The 18,785-nt window shown below is 39.9% G+C and overlaps 4 protein-coding genes across 4 annotated transcripts; 3 read left to right on the forward strand and 1 right to left on the reverse strand.

The window, feature by feature from the left end:
* The first annotated feature begins 440 nt into the window (after positions 1 to 440).
* On the forward strand, positions 441 to 4,583 carry LOC114438837 (organic solute transporter subunit alpha). The gene is made up of 7 exons (XM_028410438.1): positions 441 to 673; positions 855 to 1,006; positions 1,078 to 1,151; positions 1,243 to 1,398; positions 2,463 to 2,574; positions 2,880 to 3,132; positions 3,751 to 4,583. The coding sequence occupies exons 1-7, from the start codon at positions 607 to 609 to the stop codon at positions 4,179 to 4,181; spliced, it is 1,245 nt and encodes a 414-aa protein (XP_028266239.1). The 5' UTR covers positions 441 to 606; the 3' UTR covers positions 4,182 to 4,583.
* Positions 4,584 to 5,930: 1,347 nt separating this feature from the next.
* On the forward strand, positions 5,931 to 11,729 carry LOC114438824 (putative beta-lactamase-like 1). The gene is made up of 7 exons (XM_028410412.1): positions 5,931 to 6,669; positions 6,783 to 6,923; positions 7,749 to 7,852; positions 7,927 to 8,084; positions 8,518 to 8,738; positions 10,193 to 10,298; positions 10,424 to 11,729. Exons 2-7 carry the CDS (start codon positions 6,818 to 6,820, stop codon positions 11,400 to 11,402), a joined length of 1,674 nt encoding a protein of 557 aa, XP_028266213.1. The 5' UTR covers positions 5,931 to 6,669; positions 6,783 to 6,817; the 3' UTR covers positions 11,403 to 11,729.
* Positions 11,730 to 13,501: 1,772 nt separating this feature from the next.
* LOC114439188 (guanylin-like) lies at positions 13,502 to 14,865 on the forward strand. The gene is made up of 3 exons (XM_028410995.1): positions 13,502 to 13,595; positions 13,774 to 13,969; positions 14,111 to 14,865. The coding sequence occupies exons 1-3, from the start codon at positions 13,524 to 13,526 to the stop codon at positions 14,173 to 14,175; spliced, it is 333 nt and encodes a 110-aa protein (XP_028266796.1). The 5' UTR covers positions 13,502 to 13,523; the 3' UTR covers positions 14,176 to 14,865.
* Positions 14,793 to 18,030, reverse strand: trappc6b (trafficking protein particle complex subunit 6B). Its single transcript, XM_028410994.1, has 6 exons — positions 17,797 to 18,030; positions 17,641 to 17,708; positions 17,291 to 17,408; positions 16,825 to 16,908; positions 16,294 to 16,387; positions 14,793 to 15,580 (listed from the first exon to the last, which is right to left on the reverse strand). The coding sequence occupies exons 1-6, from the start codon at positions 17,875 to 17,877 to the stop codon at positions 15,549 to 15,551; spliced, it is 477 nt and encodes a 158-aa protein (XP_028266795.1). The 5' UTR covers positions 17,878 to 18,030; the 3' UTR covers positions 14,793 to 15,548.
* Between the last annotated feature and the right edge of the window lie 755 nt (positions 18,031 to 18,785).

Here is an 18,785-nt window from a genome sequence, read left to right on the forward strand (position 1 = left end):
GGTCATCCTTTCCCCACAGAAACTGGGTTGGACTCAAAGGTGAAAGAATATTTGGCCTGATAGATATTTTTGCAGTAGAGACTCCTCGTTAAATTATATATACATACTGTATATATAACATCTGTGGCCATCTAGCTGAGTCAAATTGATGTCAAATGAATTGGACACAAATAGTATGAAACTATGGGAGTTTAATGCCAGTTTTGTGCTGGCTGGATTACAGTGGATTGTTTGCACACATGTATACTGTGAAAAGAATTGTAGCACACTCATTGATTTATCTGCTTTCAGAAGCACTGGTTGCTGACGTCAGTTCATTTTACAGAATATTATATGATCATTTAGATGAAGTACAAACCTGCTAGGTGGACTTAGATCTCCACCTGTCCTACTTGCATCTGTTAATCATTAACAGCTTCAGACAAACAGGAATTGTTCTGGTCAATGTGGGAGCAACAGCAGAAAGGCCTGCAAACCTTTCCTAAACCTCATCACTGAACAGCTTAACTTGGTGTGTTACACAGCGAAACATGACTTCGATTCAGTAGCTGGATTTGCTACTTATGTATCTGTTTAAAACAAAGAGGGGAGTAGTGTACAAAAAAAATGAGGCGAGCAGCCAACTGTAGCTGGATTGGGGCTGAGATCCCTCTGTCATCTGAGATTTTTAGCGGTGAGTAAAGCTTTCCATAATATTAACCTCATCAGAAATTATTCATGTCCCTGCCTTTTTATTTGATATGTAAAGCAAATAGTGGGATCTTTAAATATATATATATATATTTATAATATTTATGAATGTTGCTATTAACTCTGTAGTGATAATGCAGCAGGGTTCTGTGACTCTTTGTCAGCCATTAAAAATGAGCTGTGGCTCTTCCTTATCCCGGCGGGCCTGGCTGTCATTTTACTGGCGGTGTTCCTGGAGGAGGTGGGCTTCTTCTTGCGTCACTTTACCTCATCCAGACGTAAACGCCTCTACCTGTGGATATTAGGAATGTACCCGGTAAAATCAGCCTCCTTATTCACATGGACCTCTTTCCTTTGACAACTTTTACAACTACATCTTTTTTTCAGGTATTTGCCTTGACATCTCTCATAGCACTGTATGTTCCACGCTCGTCCTCACTGTGTAATTTCATTGCTTCACTGTGAGTAAGCAGGTCTTGACATGTAAAAGGTGCCTCTATAATCACATCACATTCCCACTGCAGTGCTTATCCTCTCTGTCTGTGTGTGCAGGTATCACTCTATCACACTGCTGAAATTTATGCAGCTGATCACAGACTTCTTTGGAGGGAAAGCTTGTATGCTGGCTGCTTTGTCTGGGCAGCAGGTGTCTCCAGATCCATTCCCCTGCTGTTGCTGCTGCTGTCTTCCAATGGTGTCAATCAACAGGTACACATGTGCATGTACATGTGCTGCAGTAGGGGCAGCTGGGGTGGGTTGTTTTTTTTCATTGTACAATTGATAGGACAAGTCCTGTACGACAGATTCAGCATACACTCATGTTAAAAAGCTAATTAATTAATTTTATTTTTCAGTTTTTTCTTTAAAAACACAATGATCATCGGACTGTAGTGGGTCTATGTATTAGGTAAATACAACCTCAGATGTCCAACAATATATCAATTTTCTCTCTTACATCATTATGGAGGAATGTCGGTCCATTCCTTCACAACATTGATTCAGTTCATTGAAGTTTTTGGACATTCACCTATGCACAGACCTCTTAAGGTCCCAGCAGAGTATTTTAGTTGGGTTGAGGTCTGAAGTTTGATTAGACCATTTTAAAACCTGTATTTTTAATTTTTTTTTATTTTTCAGTCATTCTGATGTAGATTTGCTGCTGTGTTTTGGATTATTGTCCTGGTGTATGTCCCAGGACCAAACTTTAACTGTCAGACAGATTGACTCACATGTGTCTCTAGAACACTCCGGTATACAGAGGAGTTCATGGTCCACTCAATGACTACAAGGTGTCTAGATCCTGTAGCTGCAAAACAAATTCAAGTCATCAGTCCTCCACCACCGTGCTTGACAGTGTTTCTGCCAAAATGCTGTGTTTGGTTTTGTTCTGGTAACCCTTCAAACAAACTGTACTTATTCAGTCTTCCTCTAATTGTGCTGTCAAATTACCATTGAGCATGCTGTAGGCTCTGACATGTAGCTCTTAGGTTTGTTATTATAATTTTACATCTTTTTTTTTTATTATTTCTGCTCCAGAGCAGCAAACTGCCAAAACATGTTTTTTTCCCCTTTTTGGACTTTATTTTTGCTAAATAAAAATAGCACAGTGAAAGTTCACCTGAGGTTGTATTTAACTTATACTAAAACCCACTACAATCAGAGGATTTTTATCACATTTTTACGAAAAAAAAATGGGGTATAAACTTTTAAATGAGTGTATTATGTAGATACACTAACATGCTGCTAACATGTTTTGTCTCTCTTGTGTGAAGCAGCAGCCACAGTTGGATGATGGCTGCTGTGTTGCAGCTCTCTGTTGTTCGGAGCATTTTATTCTTCGTTACTCTGGTCCTGTGGACAGATGAACAGTATGACTATGGTGATGTGAGTCACAATCTGTGTTTAATGAATGAAATGTGACTGGCCTTAGCTAAGCCCTAGTCTTTGTTTGTGTACAAGGCAGGAGAAAATCTCTTGTGCTGTGAAATGAGGCAGTGTCAAAACTGTAGGTTCCCCCATGGCCTTTGTAGGCTCCATCTGTGACTGTCATCTCAACTCTACTTGTGCTACACCTCTTTGCTTGTATATGCTAAACAAGGATTTTACAACCAATTAAGCAGTTTGATGTTGGTTTACAGCCAGCCAAGTTGAAGAATTGCATGAGTAACCATCATCTTTGTGTCCCCCAGGTGGATTCAGTCAACCCTAACCTCTATGTGAATGGTATCATAGGCGTGTCGACCTTTGTGTCTTTTTATGGTCACCTTTTGTTTTACAAAGCTACCAAGAGTGCTTTACATGGCTATGGACTCAGAGCCAAGTTCATCTGCATCATCATGGTGTTGGTGCTGTGTGGTCTCCAGAGTGGCATCCTAGAAACCATGGGTGCTCTGGAGGTTATCCCCTGTACACCTCCATTCTCTGTCCTTACCAGGTCCCAGAGTAAGTCATTGGACACATATCGTCATGAGCAAGGCATTCTGCATGGAGCTTGTCTACTAGGGGCATGCCAGTGCAGGTTCAAAGCTTCTTTATTTGCAAATTCCCCCACTGTGGAACTAATAAAGGATCTTATCATCCTATTGTCAGTCAGCACTATCTCTGCAGCATCAAGTGGAGGCTTTTCAGAGATTTGGACATCCTGATAATAGTAATGTGTAATTTACTCTAGAAGCCAAGTGGGTGTAAACATAATAGCAATGGAACCTTAAGTGTTGAAGTACTGTATTCCCTCATGATATTGCTTAAGCATGATGAATGTGAAAGTCTTAGCAAGACGTGTTGTTACTTACTGTCAAGAACTACCTGGTCAACGATCAAGATCTTACTATGTAAAACCCTACAACAATAAATACCTAACAAAGACTCCCTGGAGAGTCATTTACTGACCTCTTCAGTGGGATGAAAACTGTAATGTTAGTCTCAGATGGGGTGAGGAAAAAAGTGTATATAAGTATAAGAAAATGCTGATAAAATTGCTGAATATAACGCCACAGGGTAATATAAAGGTACAGAAAGAAAATTCTAACCAATACCTTCTGTTCTCTGTCCTACCTTTAGTGATCTATCACTACAGTGTAATAGTGGAGATGTTCTGCATTGGTCTCTATGCGCGTCACACTTTCCGTAAGGTGGAACTGTGCGAGGTGGAGGATGAGGAGGGATCTGTCAGTGTATGGAAGATGGATAAGGCAGTTCAAACAGACGTTCACACGACACCTCACAAGACCAGCATGCAATCACAGGAGCCCTGGCCTGGTCAAAACCACATTGGTGTTATTAATTCTGGTTACAACAGTGACAGTGAGGACAGTCTCTGCAGAATAGAGTATGCACCACTGGATGGATTCCACTTCCCTCAGGCAAAAGGTCAGCACACACACCAGCCAGGACCAGAGGAGACCACAGATGAGCCTTGTGTAGAAATGACTCAGATTACTGTCAGGGCTGATATTAACTATCATGATGATAAGGATGTTACTGTTGTTTGACAGGTAGAAGACAACAGCAAAATATCACATGAGCTCCACCACTAGGGCATAGGTTCTTTGTAGGGTCTTGTTGAAAGGACTAAGAATCTGATTGCATGCTAAACAACAGTGACACTAATTCTTACCTAACATTGGACTCTGTGCATTCATTTCTACTTAAGAATTCATCACTTTACATGTCTACATGCAACAGGTCAGGGTATCCTTCCACAGCTTAAAGAGGAAATGAAACATTGACTGACAGTATCATATACCGTAAAACTTCAAATAATAGCCGAGTCCAAAACTGACGCCAGTCCCGTTTACAGGCCTGGTCCTATTATGGATTTGGATACATAAAGGCCGGCCTCAATTATAAGCCAGTCTGATTTTCTCATAAGGTAAGGAGCAAATATAATTACAAAAGGGCATTTCCTGAAGAAAATGCAATTTGATTGCTGCAGCTGAAGCATTGCTTTGAATGCTGATGTGAAGGATTGCTCTGAATTGCTGGAGAATCAGAGCAATTCAGAGCTTTGTATGCCTCTGTGTATGCCTCTGTGTGTCAGCCTGTCACCATGGTAACAGCAGAGGAGACCTCAAAAACCACTCCAACTTTGAGAGCCTGGCTTGCGGAAACGATTCGGAATTAGAAAATTCTGAATACAAGTTTGATAGAGCAGCATCTAATGAGCGTTTTAAGACTAAAATGGAGTCTGTAGCTTGAAATTTGTAGGAGGAGATACATTTGGCAGATGACCCTCATTGAAGGGCTCTCTCATAGACTCCCATGTTAAAAATGACACCGAAATTGCTTAATATTTGAAAAACTATAATTTTTTGAAAAAACTTGAAGTTCACCCGGAATGTCCTCTGTGAAATGAACATTTTGGTAGTTGAATGGCTGAAATTAGTCAATGCATGCTGAAGATACGCTGATACGTGGACAACTTTTCAGCTAGTTCTGGATGGCTATTTCGCCAGAATAATTAAAGGCCCCAAATAGCCGCCTGTCCCAACTATTTTGTGATTTAGGCAAATAAAGGCCCGGGCTATTATTTAAAGTTTTACGATAAATGATAGATTATCCATCTAAAAATGGCCAATTTGATACTGTCACTGAAGCAGTATTAAAAAAATGGCTTTATTTATCGTGCTGGTCATTGTTGTTAATTAAGACTGGGTGTACATGTAAGAGTGTAAGAGGGAAAGTCAAATGCAAAAGGAGCCATGCCCGACCTGTTGGAACTGTGACTCAATTGTAACTTTAACTAAATAACTAAAAGTTTACATTTTTTTTCTTTTTCTTTTTTGAACATAGTCCTAAATAAACAAACAAATGCATAAATACACCCTTTTATAATATATTGCATGCTCTGTTAACAAGATAAGATAAAACGTTATTAATCCCGAGGGAAATTTCAGAGGTATCAAGGTACATTAAATACAATTAAGTACAAGAAATAAGTGTCACTAAAAATCCAAATCAGAAGTACAGCAAGCAGTATGACTGAGCACAATATACGTTGCATGGATACAAATATAGACCAGTGGAGGGAATGGCATTGGTACACGACATGACCATCTAGCTCTTCTCCCTACAGAAAGGGTTGGAGTTATACAGTCTGATGGCCACTGGCAGGAAGGACCTCCTGTGGCGTTCTGTGCTGCTCCTCGGTAGTCTCTGTCTACCGCTGAATGTGCCCCTGTAGGACAGCAGTGTGTCATGCAGAGGGTGAGACGTGTTGTTAGGAATACTGGAGTGGTGGTGCTTTCTGAAGTCCACCACCAGCTCTTTTGTCTTCGTTACATTATTCTTATTGGTAGTAGTACTGTGAAGAACCTGCTAGGTGTTTATTTAGATTTAGGTTTATTAGGTTTATTTAGGTTCAAGTGTTGTGGAGAACCTGCAAGGTGTTTATCTAGGTTCAAGTGTTCCCCCCACTGGCCAAATAGGGGAGTGCACAGCTTTTTTGAGGCCTGGTGAACTTCTGCAAAATACACAATTCACATAGCTATGAGTAGAATTCTGATGAAATTGTTTCCATTTTCTTTCTTGTTTGCCCTTCTCTGTATGCAAACATATGAATTGTGAACATTCAGATCTTGATTATTTTCCATATTACTCTTAACCCTCCCCCTCCTTTTGATGAAAAGCATTCAGTGATGGATGAGTGTGTGGAATTAACCCCACAGAATGAGATGATTTGATTGCTGAGAGCGTGAGTGCTTAGCAGGTTTCCATTCTACAGCCCTCCTTACATTTGACTGTGAAACGGAATCTCGCAGCAGATTATGATGTCATTGAGTGGGAATAGGTTCAGCTCTTCATCTGGAGCCAGGATTATGTGCATTTAGGTAGTAGACGGTGGCCAGTAAATGCACAGGAGCAGTAGGGCTAAGTCCATGCGGTCCTGCTGGTTTCTCCAATGGGGAAATTGTAGATTTTTGCAGAGGATGAAGATAACAGGGTAACCAACAGATAACCATCTGAACAAGGCTTGTTTTGGTAAGATAGCTCATCTATCTATCATCTAAATATTAGTATGTAACAAATTAACAGAAGAAGAAAGCATCAGTCAAGGATTGTGTTAAATTATAATTGTTTAAAATTTTTTCTAGACTTTGTTTATTGTCCATAAGGACCAGTCAGCAGGATGAAGGTGAAATGGACTATGCTGGGCATGGTTGTCTTCTTCCTGCTCTCTGTGGTCATGACCTGCTGCTTCATATGGCAGTACAGGATGCCAAAGCTGAAAACAGGTAAGAATCACACTCAGACAGAAACTTTGTTATAATGCAGAAGATGTACAATACTTTCTAACTTTTGACTGTTTGGACCTTCGTTGGTATAATTGTTTGTAGGAGCTGCAGGAGGATTACACAAAGCTAGAAATAGTTGCATCAGGATTAGCATCCCCTTTGAAACAGACTTTAACTCCTGCTGAGTGACAGGGGGGCGGAGCTGAGCAGTCCTGCATTTTTCTGGATAGAATGACATTATACATGCTGTATATTGTATGTGAACAATTGTAATCTGGCTTTTTAAAATGTAGTCAGAAAAAAATGGTTCATGGTTTGCACTTAATATACATTTTATGAAAGATCCAAATAATTAAATACATGGATGCGGTTTAGCTGTGTCAAACAGTCACATGATAAATGAATCAAACAGCTTTCCAAATTTTGAGCCCTGGGAGAATAAAAGCCAGTTTGAATAATTATAACTATAAGGCTATAATGTTTTATGGCTACTGTGGACATGCTGATGAATATTTATTGTCAACTCCATGGCTATAAGTTATATATATATATACATAGTTTTAGCACACCACAAGCAATGATACAATACAATGTTGTCTCACAACTCAAAAAACAAAAAACTACTTTTTTCAATAGCATTATTAGAATTATTTATAAGATGAAAATAAGATACATATTGCAAGATTGCAGTTTAATTTGAACAAACAAAGAACACTGCAATTTATGTAACTGTTATATTATAAAATAGCCTTACAGTTCATGACAGACACAAAAGGTAAGTTACATTTACATGTTTTAGTCACACTGTTCATGTTTTGGCCACAGAAGCAGTCCAAAAAACAGAGACCACAGAGGAGATGTGCCCTCGCTTCCCTGAGCCTGTCCCCCTTGCACATCCCATCACATCACTGAGAGTGGCCTTGGAAAAGGTAATGCTGTTCAGATAATTATTAAATGGATACAATCTTATCATATAGTAACTTTAATTAATGTTTCCAAACAGATTGATGTACTTCTAAGGATGAGCATCCACAGCACCAAGCTCCCAGCAATATCAGCCATTGTGGTTTTAAATAACACTGTACTGTGGAATGGAAACTTTGGTAAGAAGAACGTAAGCGACCCCTTCTCACCAGCACCCAATGAGTACACAGTGTACAGGTAAGATTTATTGTTATAAAAAAAGTGGGGATAAGATTAACATGAAATATGACAGAGATATGCAAAAGGGGAAGTGGGATTTATCTGAATGCCAAATAGCTACTAATATTTATCAGTCCTGAAAGCTGCTCTGATAGTCCATATTAGCAGTTGCACCTGGACAATAACCATTACCACATACGATGTAACTAGCAGTCTAATTCTTCTAAAACAAATTTCATTACATCCTAAGCTTATAGTTAACAGTAGGGATAGGAGTTAGGATTAGACATTCATTGTATTAAGTAACCTCATTCAGTTTGAGACTGATTAGATTGAACCATTCACTATATTAAGTGCTTAAACCTGGCAATGTGATGCTTCATTAAAGCAGGATTTATTTATTTAATCAACCACAATGTACATGTGCTCACTTTAATCACTGTGATTGCAGAATTGCGAGCGTGTCAAAGATCTTCCCCACGCTGATGCTTTACAAACTGTGGGAGGATGGTCTGGTGGACTCTCTGGATGACCCTCTAGAGAAGTACACAGCCAACTTCTCCATTAAGAATCCACTGGGGAGTAGTAGAGGGCAAACATCCTCAACTGTCAGGACCCTCGGTAGCCAATCACCTGCAATCACCCTGCGCAGGATGGCCAGCCAACTCTCTGGTAACCATGTATTTAAACATCATAACTGTTTTTGTGTTGGTCCGTCAATCAACTGCATGGCTATTGCACATTGATCTGCAGGAATACCTAGAAATATAGGCGTGAAATATGTTTTGCTTACTATTTAAAGGTTTCTGAGGGACAAATTTGAAGAAATGGATCATAATTATATAGGAATGTTGGCCTGTAATAACCTGTGAACTGGCTTTAACATTATGTATGGGTTAAGTTTAAACAAAATCCAAACAAAGAAACACTGTTTTATTAGAGTAGAAAGAAACTGTATTGATTAGCATCATGCTGGTCTGTTCTGGTGTTGCTAGCATACCCACCAAGTACTTTGCCATACAGCAACTTCAGCAGGAAAGCCTCAGCCTTCCCCCCTCCTAGCCACCTCCTCCCAGATCCTTTTGGAGGATACCTAGGGGTTCCCCAGGCCAGTCAAGAGAGACATAATCTCTCCACCATATCCTGGGTCTGCCCCAGGACCTGACCGGTTAGACAACTCACCATGGAGGTGCCCAGGGTGCATCACCCTTAACCAGCTCCTCTTAATGCAGAGGAGCAGCAACTCCAAGCTCCTTAGCCTATTTGTAAATCTGGCCAACTTAAAGCCCCGGTTTGTTTTCCACTTCATTGTTCATGCTCTTGTGAGCAAGGTAATTCCTCCGCTTTAGGCTGCAGTTGGAAATTGCAGCTGGTTGCACTTCCTATCACTGATTTACATCACAGCTAAGGAGCTCACTGTGTCAAGACAGGACACTGCCCAAAATGTAGGTCTGCACACCTACACACCTGTTACCACATCTCTGTCACCCACTACTTCACCTTAGCTAACCTGGGCTAAAGGGAGCAGAGTGAGGAGCTATATTTACACTGTGTCCAGAAATACAAGTAATCAGCTCTTAGGTAAAAAGGAGGATTAAGAGAGGAGGAAGCCCTGCCGGTTGTGGGCATTATCTGCAGTCTGTTGCCGTGCTTGGTACCCAACTCATTATAAATGTGTTAAGTCAGCAGACATTTTGTCTCAACAGATTGTTTGAGTAGTACCTCACTGATAATGGATTTTTTGGTGCCAATGTTGATATTTCTTAGCATTATGTGCTGTAAAAATGAAGCTTTTATATCAACCAACATGTAGCTTAATCATAGACATGTGATGGGCCACTGGCAGACGGATATGAGTTGGGCTCTAATGAGTGAGCTTTTACAGTGTATCCATATAGCAGCCAGTTTTGGTTAATCTGGCTGTTAGGATAAACTCATATTAGTATACACTTCTTCCTGCTTGTTTGAAGAATCTGCAAAGAAAATATGAATTACCCACACTATTTTAATTTATCTTAATAAAAATACATGTCAAGAGAAAGGTAAGTAAGTTTGTATGCGTACAAGTGAAGTGGAACAAGCCTATAGATTTAGTTGTCAGTTTTACTCTCTAAATATTTTTACAGGATTGCCCAGAAGATTAAGGTCAACTAATCTTCTTTGGAGTGGAGACACCGAGGCTGCCCTTAATTTGTTACAAGATGATGTCCTTGTGGCAGATCCAGGGACCAAGTAAGACTCTTTTTCCTTTCTGTGTTACTCTATCTAATGACCTTTCGATAAACTGTACATTTATATAAAAGGAAAGAGGAGTCTTAACTTGTTCCCTCTGACATCATTGTTGTTTTTTCCCACAGATGCCACTACAGCAATGTTGCATTTTCTTTGTTGGCCAATGTTTTGAGCCAGAAATTAACTGGCTCAGACTTTGAGACCTGGGTTTCAGACAACATTCTGGAGCGGCTCAGCATGGAGGACACTGGTTTTAACTTTACTCCAGCCATCCAGAGGCAGATGGCTGTGGGTGTGTACAGCAATGGTCAGCCAGCTCCGCTTTACAACCTCGGCTGGTACCGGCCTGCAGGTCAGATGTATTCCACAGCAGCTGACATGGCCAAACTTATGATGGCTCTGCTGGGTGTCTATAGTGATACCTTGCTCCGCCAGGACACCCTCAACACCATGCTGACCCCAGTTTTTCGATGCCACAGCAGCTACTTTGCTAACTCCACCGGTACCCCATGGGAGATCAATGAGCAGTTTGGGTATGATGTGTTGAGGAAGGATGGCGACCTGGATGGATTTGCAGCCACCCTTTCACTGGTGCCACGACTTAAGCTAGGACTGGTGATCCTGATGGCTGGGGTTCGGCCTGCTGATAAGGACCTTGTGAGACAGGCCTTTAGCTATCTCATCCCTGCAGTAGAAAATGCCTACAGGGACACTCGACGAACTCTCAGAGCACCACCTGATCCAGCTCCATATTTGGGCTTTTTTACTTACAGGAACATGACTTTCTATGAGATTAAGGTAGAATCTGATGGGGTGCTTGTCATGCAACAGTTTGGACCACAGGTGGACAAAACTGTGCCATCCAAGTACCGAACTATTAGGCTGGATTACCTGCAGAACAGGGTGTTCAGGGTGGTGTTTGATAGCCCGTATCCTTGTAAGATGAAGGTTAACAACGCCTTAGTTTCCCTGGAGGCACAGGACAGGCAACTTTTTAACTTTTACCTCTTCAACAAGAAAGGTCTATCACCTGGATTTGACTCCCCAGGACTCAACACATACAAGGTGCTGAGGATAGCCAGCAGACCATATTTTACTTCATAAAAGCTGCAATTCAACTTAGAGCAAGTCTGTCACTGTAAGTGGGGGTTGTATCAAAGGGGTGAGTGGTGGGAAACTTGACACCGAGAACACATGGCAGGTAGTGGCTGAATGGTCATTGTGATGTGTGGACGGAATCATGGGAGTTTCTCTTGCTGCATTCAATATCATTAATCTCTTAATATTATTTATTTGTGCTCAAGACCATTTAGTCAAATCAGTCTTTGAGAGGCATAAGAAAGAAAATGATAGCAGTGATACTGCTTTATAAATGTTTGCCAAGTTTAGGTCATGGACAGTGAGGGGGCAATGTCCCTTTCTAACTGCTATAAGTGCCTATACTGTGACCTAAAAGAAGAAAAACACGTTTGAATGAAATGAAAGTGGTCATTGTTTTCATAATTCAGTTACAAGTATGTAAATGTTTATCGATAAACAATAAATTATGAGGAAATAAATAAAATACATGAAAATACTGGTTATTATTTTTTTAAATGACTCGTCCAATCATGAAGTATTTAGGTGTCATGCAAGATTATTATATATTGGTAAACACTGAACAACTAAAGAACCCTAAAAACATGACATTGTTACATGCGTATAAGAACAGAACTGAAAGGTGTGTCCTAGGGTTTATGTAGAGTACAATGGCTTCTATGGAGTTCTGAATAGATGGTGCATTGGAATAATTTGCAATTGAAGGCGCTAGAAAACAGCAAGGAAATGCAAAAGTAACCAACAATAAAATAGTGGCCTTAAGAAGGGGCCACTCAACAAAATCAAACTCTACTCATTTGGCTGAAAGTGCTGCGTGCATGGCATCCACCACACATCCTTACAACTACCATGCTCTTTGTACAACCTTTCTGGGAACTTATTCCCTGTATGTGACAAGTTGACAGTCAGAACTGGTTGCCCTTTGCATTGTGCCTGTTGAATCTGGCTTCTACTGCACTTCTCACTATCTCCCTGTATGGTGATATGAGCGTGATGGGTTGTGATATATATATATGTATATATATGTGAGCATTTGAAGATCAACATGATTAAAACTAGCTAACAAGCCACAAACCATTTCTGAGAAAATGTTTTTGAGGTAACTTTTTTTTTCACAAATTGAACTCTATTTATATAGCACATTTTACAATCAGTCTCAAAGCGCTTCACAGAGACCCAGAGCCTGAACCCTCTTAAGAGCAACAGTGGCAAGAAAAACCCCCTTTTAACAGGAAGAAACCTTGAGCAGAACCCATAAGAACTCATAAGAACAAACTTCCTGCTGCCGGGTAGAGGAGGAGAAGAAGAGGTAGACAGGACAGAGAGGATGAAGGAGCGAGAAAGAGAGAGAGAGAGAGAGATGTTGACAAGCAAGATGAAACAGGGATATATATATATATATTGTCAGTCAATAAATAGTAATAGTAATTTGATAGTAATTAAGATAAAGGAGATGTGGTTCATACATGACGAAGTATAGTTATAGAAGTCCATCTTTATGTTCAGTCTTTCATGACACTAATGTTACTTACCTTTACATCAAAGCTTAGAGCTTTGTAGTTTAGAGTCCAACAAGGCTGCCACAATAAAATGTCATATTATCCTACTGCTTTTAGTGATGTCTGTAAAGTCAATTATATGTTGATGAGCTTTCAAACAAGCCTCCACATCTACATAAGTGAAAAAAATCACATGCTTTGCAGTGTCTTCAGCAAATGTGTACTTGCAAAAAGGGGTATCAGGAGCAGATGGAGTATGTGGTGCTGTAAGCTGAGGGAGCTGACAGCTGTGGCCAGAGCTGTTCCCATGTCCAGAGAACATGCCTGACCTTATGTAACAACTCTGTCAAAGGAGTGGAAGATGTTTTGGCTAATAATCTGAAGCCTCTGTAATGATGTGTACACTGCTTATCAGCACTGTGAGAACAAAAAAATATAACCATCATATTTCTTTTTAATTTTTTTTCACAGTTCAGATTTTATGGCACTATAAATCTGCTGTTGTTGTAAACGTACCTGTTGTTTATCATTAACTACCTGGCTTGGCTTGCAGTCAGTTCCTTCTATAAATACACTGAAGCAATGCTGTGTACAAAGTGACACTCGGAGAAACACTGAAAGCAGCAAGATGAAGACCATCATCAGCGTGTCAGTCTTCATTGTGGTGTTGATCCAGCTGTCCAGTGCAGTGGTTGTCAAGGTAAGAACACATCCAGTCAGATGTAGTTAGTAAAGCATGTCATACTACCACATCGAATAAGTAACATTTAACACTACTGTGCCTACAGAGGAGTAATTAAAATATATAGTCAAGTGTGGGTTGGAAGTAAAAATTTCAGTCCTGAGCTATTTAGGTAACATCATGTCATTGCTCACAGGAGGGAAACTTCCATCTCTCTCTGGACTCTGTGAAGGCACTGGGAGCCCTGATGACTGCACAGGACACCTCAGCAGAGCAGGATCTCAGGCTGATGGAGGCTAAGGCTACGGCTCTGTGTTCTCATCCAGCTCTACCTGAGGACTTCAGACCACTGTGTCTGAGAAAGGATGCTGGGGCCTCACTGGTCAGGCTAGGTAGAGAGACATTTTAATTTATTTTTTTCCTTTTAAAAGTGTAGCAGTGATTTTCTGTTAGCTCGGGTCACTGATTATTGGCTGCAGCTGATGTGTGTATTTAAATTGATCCTTTCATACTCACAATTACCTCTTTTCCAGGAGTGGTGGCTGCCCACATTGATGCCTGTGAGATCTGTGAATATGCAGCCTGCACTGGCTGTTGACAGTGAAACTTGATGGCTTTCACAGATTGGTGAATATTATCTGTAAAATCAATTATTATGTGCATGCTAACTGATGCTAACATCAGTGCTGTTCTGTGAATTTTAATTCAAACTATTATACATGACATTGTTTTTGGTCTGAAAATATCCTAAATATACAATATTACTTCAAAAAGCATACTCTTTTCCATGTCTCTTTCAAATAACATGTTGGTTCATTGGTAATTGTTGGAACATTGTGCAGCTCTTTTTAATAACTTATCTACAACAAATAAATCTGGATGTGACAATGTGCACGCTACAGGCATACAGTGCAGGACTACGCAAGGACAGTGTTGTTTAATGTGAACATACAGAGGTATCCCTCCTATCTGAAGGTGTTCCCCATGGATCAGCTCTGGGACCGCTCCTGATCATTTTCTATATAAAAAGAGTCAATGATCCAAATATTTTAAATGGAAATTTTCCCTTTTAAGCACATGACACTTTTTGATATGTAATTGTGTGTGTGTGTAAAAACATAATACATATGTGATGGAAACATATATCCTAGATCAGGGGGCTAACTGGGCTACGGAAGCTCACCAATAGCCTGAAAAAGTAGAGACAAGATAGAATATGTTGTAGCATGTTTATTTTTTAAATTTTCATATCATATCATATCATATCATATCATATCATATCATATCATATCATATCATATCATGTGTTTGAAAGTATACATCTGAGACTTTGTATTAGATTATGAACATAAACTTGTGTGTGGACAGTGACACCCCTTAAGGCTAGTGTTTAAAAAAAGAAAAAAAGAACATGTTAAATAAAACAAAGGCTTTAGTTTTGGCTTTCTGTCTGCAGGGCTGCTACAATAAGGGCATTCTGTTGAGATCACTGAGATCACAGGCAAATGTCCCATTGTCTACTATCAAACCACATTTTATATTCCTCAAGGCTATAATGGCTTTTACAATTACACATTCCCTTCATCCAGACTGATTTGGTTTACTTGTGACTATACACATATAAAGGACCCTATTGCCCTTTGTGTTATTTATTCATTTAAAAAAATATTATGCAGAAAACTTCAGACCACCAGGGGACAGCGAAGAACTTCCATAAGATAATCACACATACAGTTTGTCAGACACAAACAATGGTAGAGTACTATGTAACTATTCTCAAACACTGAAACATATTAGCACACTGATAATAATTATAAATGGATGCAGCAGAAACACTTACTTTATGGGTGTTGTTTGCCAACCATCAACATTAATCCCCAAAGAGACAAGTAGTGCATATTTTACTGGTTAAGATCGTTGGCATTTCCCTTAGATGTTAAAAAAAAAAATGTGTGTGGTCTTTGACAGTCTCTACATTTTCTGGATCATGACCTGGAATTTACCTGCAAACACAAATATAACACAATCCAAAGAGAAGGAGTAAGCATGTGTCAGTATATAATCCTTATACAAATAACTTAAACAAATCTCAGAAAACATGCTACAATGGGATTCCTAACAGAAAACAGGGCATCCAAAGATGGAAATAGTCAACAAATCTGAAACAAGGTTCAAACTGCACTGCATCAAAATGCAATGTGCTTCATGTTGGATTCATCTAGTGTGAACTGTCGTTAGACCAGAAACACAATATACATTCAGACTTGTGTAAACTGACAATACAGCCAGATAGATACTTTATTGATCCACAAGGGGAAATTCAGGAAATCGGCCGACTGACTTTGTCCTATAGCCCACAAAAGGCAGCGAAGAAAGCCAAACACATCAGCATAAGTAGAGAAGGTTGAAGCAAGGCGTCTGGACTTGTAGAGTTTTCTAGAAGACGTTTCGCTGCTCATCCAAGCAGCTTCATCAGTTCTAACTGTTTGGTGGGGAAACATGGTTTATATGTGGTTACAGACCTCAGTGGGTGGGTCTGGGTGGGTGGGTCTGGGTGGGTGGGTGGCCTTGCTTCAACCTTCTCTACGTATGATGACCTGGATGACTGAGAATCTTCATCAACACATCAGCATAAGCATCGCTGTCAGGAGCCGTTCTACACTGTGTTTTATTTCACTAAATTCAATTAAAATGCATGAAATAATGTGCATCTTACATGCTGGCATGATGGACACCTCAGAAGTCACAATACTTCTCACTCCCAGGTTGGACAGGGCTCCCCTCACCAGACCGCAGGTGAAGGCCAGATACTGCAGGGAGAAAGACACCTTTGTCAGATGTTGTTACACTCATTATGCTAGTGGATGAAACACGTTTCATATGTAAATCCACATCAACAGCTGAAACAAGACAGGGCTGTTACTGAACTGCACACGGTACACAAACAGCTGTAGTATTTTGACAGACGTTACTTGGTGAAATTAAAAATATGATAATAATATGCATGTAAGAAACCAGAGGAGGAAATCAACAACCTGCAGCAACAGTGCTTCGTGTATTGAAGCTACTACAGGTTTCTGTGTATGTGTGGATGCTCTCATTCACCCAGGTCATAATCCTTTCCAAGAGTTTAAACCGAGGCAACTTGACTCAAGGACTGAGAGTCTAATCTTGAGTCCAATTGCCTCGATTTAAACTCTTGGTTTCTGTGCCTCATCAAACAGATCACTCTCATGAAAAAAACCACCTTTGGGGCCTGTTCCAGGTACTGTTTTCCAGCAGAGAGGTGACTCAGTAATCTGAACCTGTTGTCCTGCAGCACATAGATGCCCTGAAACACAGGAGACAAGGCATGGTGACGAATAGTTATATTTTGTTATTCGTCTGATGTCGTATTTAACCCACTATAGATAATGTTGCATTATGTTTTTACATAAAAAAATGAAAAGAGGGGAAACTCTGTTAGAACATCACTGTATAAACTGAAAGCTGAAGAAAGAGTCATCTCAAGATGTTGCAATGTTTTCTATTACCGGTATGTGAAATGTAGCTGTGATCTGTAGCTTCTTGATTAGCACATGCAGAATAGAGCAGCATTTTGTTTACATCTATATAATTCTTCTGTTGGCAGTCCTGCTGTTTCTTTATTAAAAGCATCCATATATCTGACGGCATTGGAAATATATGAATGAAATGAGGGAGCTTAGTGCGACCTGGTGGTTGGTGCGAAGGTTGTCGATTTGCTTCTTGAACACACAGGTCCAGAAATCTTTACAGATGAACTTCATGACGTCCAGCTCGTCTTTGAACCGCGCTGTGTCTTTAGTCAACCTAGAGAAAAAAACAAGCAGTTCTGTAACCAACATTAACCACTAAGGGATATGCCACATTTTCTTCATCCCCAAGTTTGTATCTGTCCAACATCTTCCATTTTATTAGGAAAGAATCCCAAGTACATTGCTGAGCTGGCTTACTGTTTGATTACAACTAACTAAATCCTTTAAGAAAACGTATATGGTTGTATCTCTATAAGAAGGTAGGCTAGCAGCAGTTAGCTTGTTACCTTTCTATCAGTCCTTGGCCGACTCTGAATCCCATATTCTCCAGTTTGGTGATGTTTCTTCCATTTTCCTGAAAGCGGAACAGGGAAAACGAAACACTATCAGTCACTAACCGTGTCAACCGAGGAGAGAACTCGTGCTAACGAACAGTTTCTCACCGTCTCTGCATTTTCACCTGACTTATAAATGTACTGTACTAGTTCGCTGTGTAAAAGCTGGAAAGGAGCTTCATCGGCCATTCTTTTTCTTTAAACACCCGGCCTGTCTGCGGCGGCTTCCCTGTGACTCTTACACCGAACTTGACATCCTTCAAAATACACACAAACACGGAATCACACACTGACAGCTAAACGCTGTTCACCATAAACAGACACTGCTGCTTCCTGGTTGTTACAGTGGGAGGAAAGAAGTTAGAAACAAACTTAGCTTCTGCCCCACCAGCGCCCCTAGGTGACCGGAGGGCTGAACTGTCAGTCCAAAATAAAATAAAATAATAATAATTTAAAAAAAAACATCACTCATCAGTAATAAAAAATATAGTTGCAAGTCAGAGATACATTTTTTTGAATTTTTAAGTTGACATATTATGCTTCATAAACTACAGTTTATATGTAGAAAAGTCACATTTTGTCATAGAACTGTTGAAATGTAAAGGGAGAAAAGTATGGAATAATAAAAAAAAAAAACCTGCACACCCAAAAGTTGTGTAACTGGTTGAAGTGGTTGGTGGTTTGAGTCCCTCCACATTAAGATTTAACCCAAAGATACTTGGCAGGTGACACCTTGCATCTCTCACCATTAGTGTATAGGTTCTCAAAACGTGCTGTAAAGCTTTCTGGAAACCTTGGAGCGTATGAACGTGCAATAAAAAAAGTAAAAGTAAAGTAAAGTAAAAGGTAACTTACTGGGAACAAAAACTTTCTTGACTTAAAATAGTTGACCTGCATCATATGTGTAATTATGATACAATTCAAGTAGATAACAAATCTCTTAGGTTTGCATCTCATTCTCTAGAAGAAACTAGACTTCACCCGAAACACCTCTATAATGTGTTATACACTATAGCTTTTTCAGGCTGTCAGGGGAAAGAGAGTACATGTGAGTTTAAAAGGTTGACCCATTTTGAAATTGTTTTTTTGAAAGTCTC

Source organism: Parambassis ranga, chromosome 7 (assembly GCF_900634625.1).
Source record: "Parambassis ranga chromosome 7, fParRan2.1, whole genome shotgun sequence".
In the NCBI taxonomy this organism is placed as follows: Eukaryota; Metazoa; Chordata; class Actinopteri; family Ambassidae; genus Parambassis; species Parambassis ranga.

Coding starts and splice junctions, on each gene's coding strand:
- trappc6b (XM_028410994.1), bottom strand. CDS start 17,877: ATGGCCGATGAAGCTCCTTTCCAGCTTTTACACAGCGAACTAGTACAG. Junction 17,709..17,796: donor CAGGTGAAAATGCAGAGACG/GTGAGAAACTGT, acceptor TTCCGCTTTCAG/GAAAATGGAAGAAACATCAC. Junction 16,909..17,290: donor ACCTTCGCACCAACCACCAG/GTCGCACTAAGC, acceptor CCTGTGTTTCAG/GGCATCTATGTGCTGCAGGA.
- LOC114439188 (XM_028410995.1), top strand. CDS start 13,524: ATGAAGACCATCATCAGCGTGTCAGTCTTCATTGTGGTGTTGATCCAG. Junction 13,596..13,773: donor CCAGTGCAGTGGTTGTCAAG/GTAAGAACACAT, acceptor CATTGCTCACAG/GAGGGAAACTTCCATCTCTC. Junction 13,970..14,110: donor GGCCTCACTGGTCAGGCTAG/GTAGAGAGACAT, acceptor CCTCTTTTCCAG/GAGTGGTGGCTGCCCACATT.
- LOC114438824 (XM_028410412.1), top strand. CDS start 6,818: ATGAAGGTGAAATGGACTATGCTGGGCATGGTTGTCTTCTTCCTGCTC. Junction 6,924..7,748: donor GATGCCAAAGCTGAAAACAG/GTAAGAATCACA, acceptor TTTTGGCCACAG/AAGCAGTCCAAAAAACAGAG. Junction 7,853..7,926: donor TGAGAGTGGCCTTGGAAAAG/GTAATGCTGTTC, acceptor GTTTCCAAACAG/ATTGATGTACTTCTAAGGAT.
- LOC114438837 (XM_028410438.1), top strand. CDS start 607: ATGAGGCGAGCAGCCAACTGTAGCTGGATTGGGGCTGAGATCCCTCTG. Junction 674..854: donor GTCATCTGAGATTTTTAGCG/GTGAGTAAAGCT, acceptor ACTCTTTGTCAG/CCATTAAAAATGAGCTGTGG. Junction 1,399..2,462: donor CCAATGGTGTCAATCAACAG/GTACACATGTGC, acceptor TCTTGTGTGAAG/CAGCAGCCACAGTTGGATGA.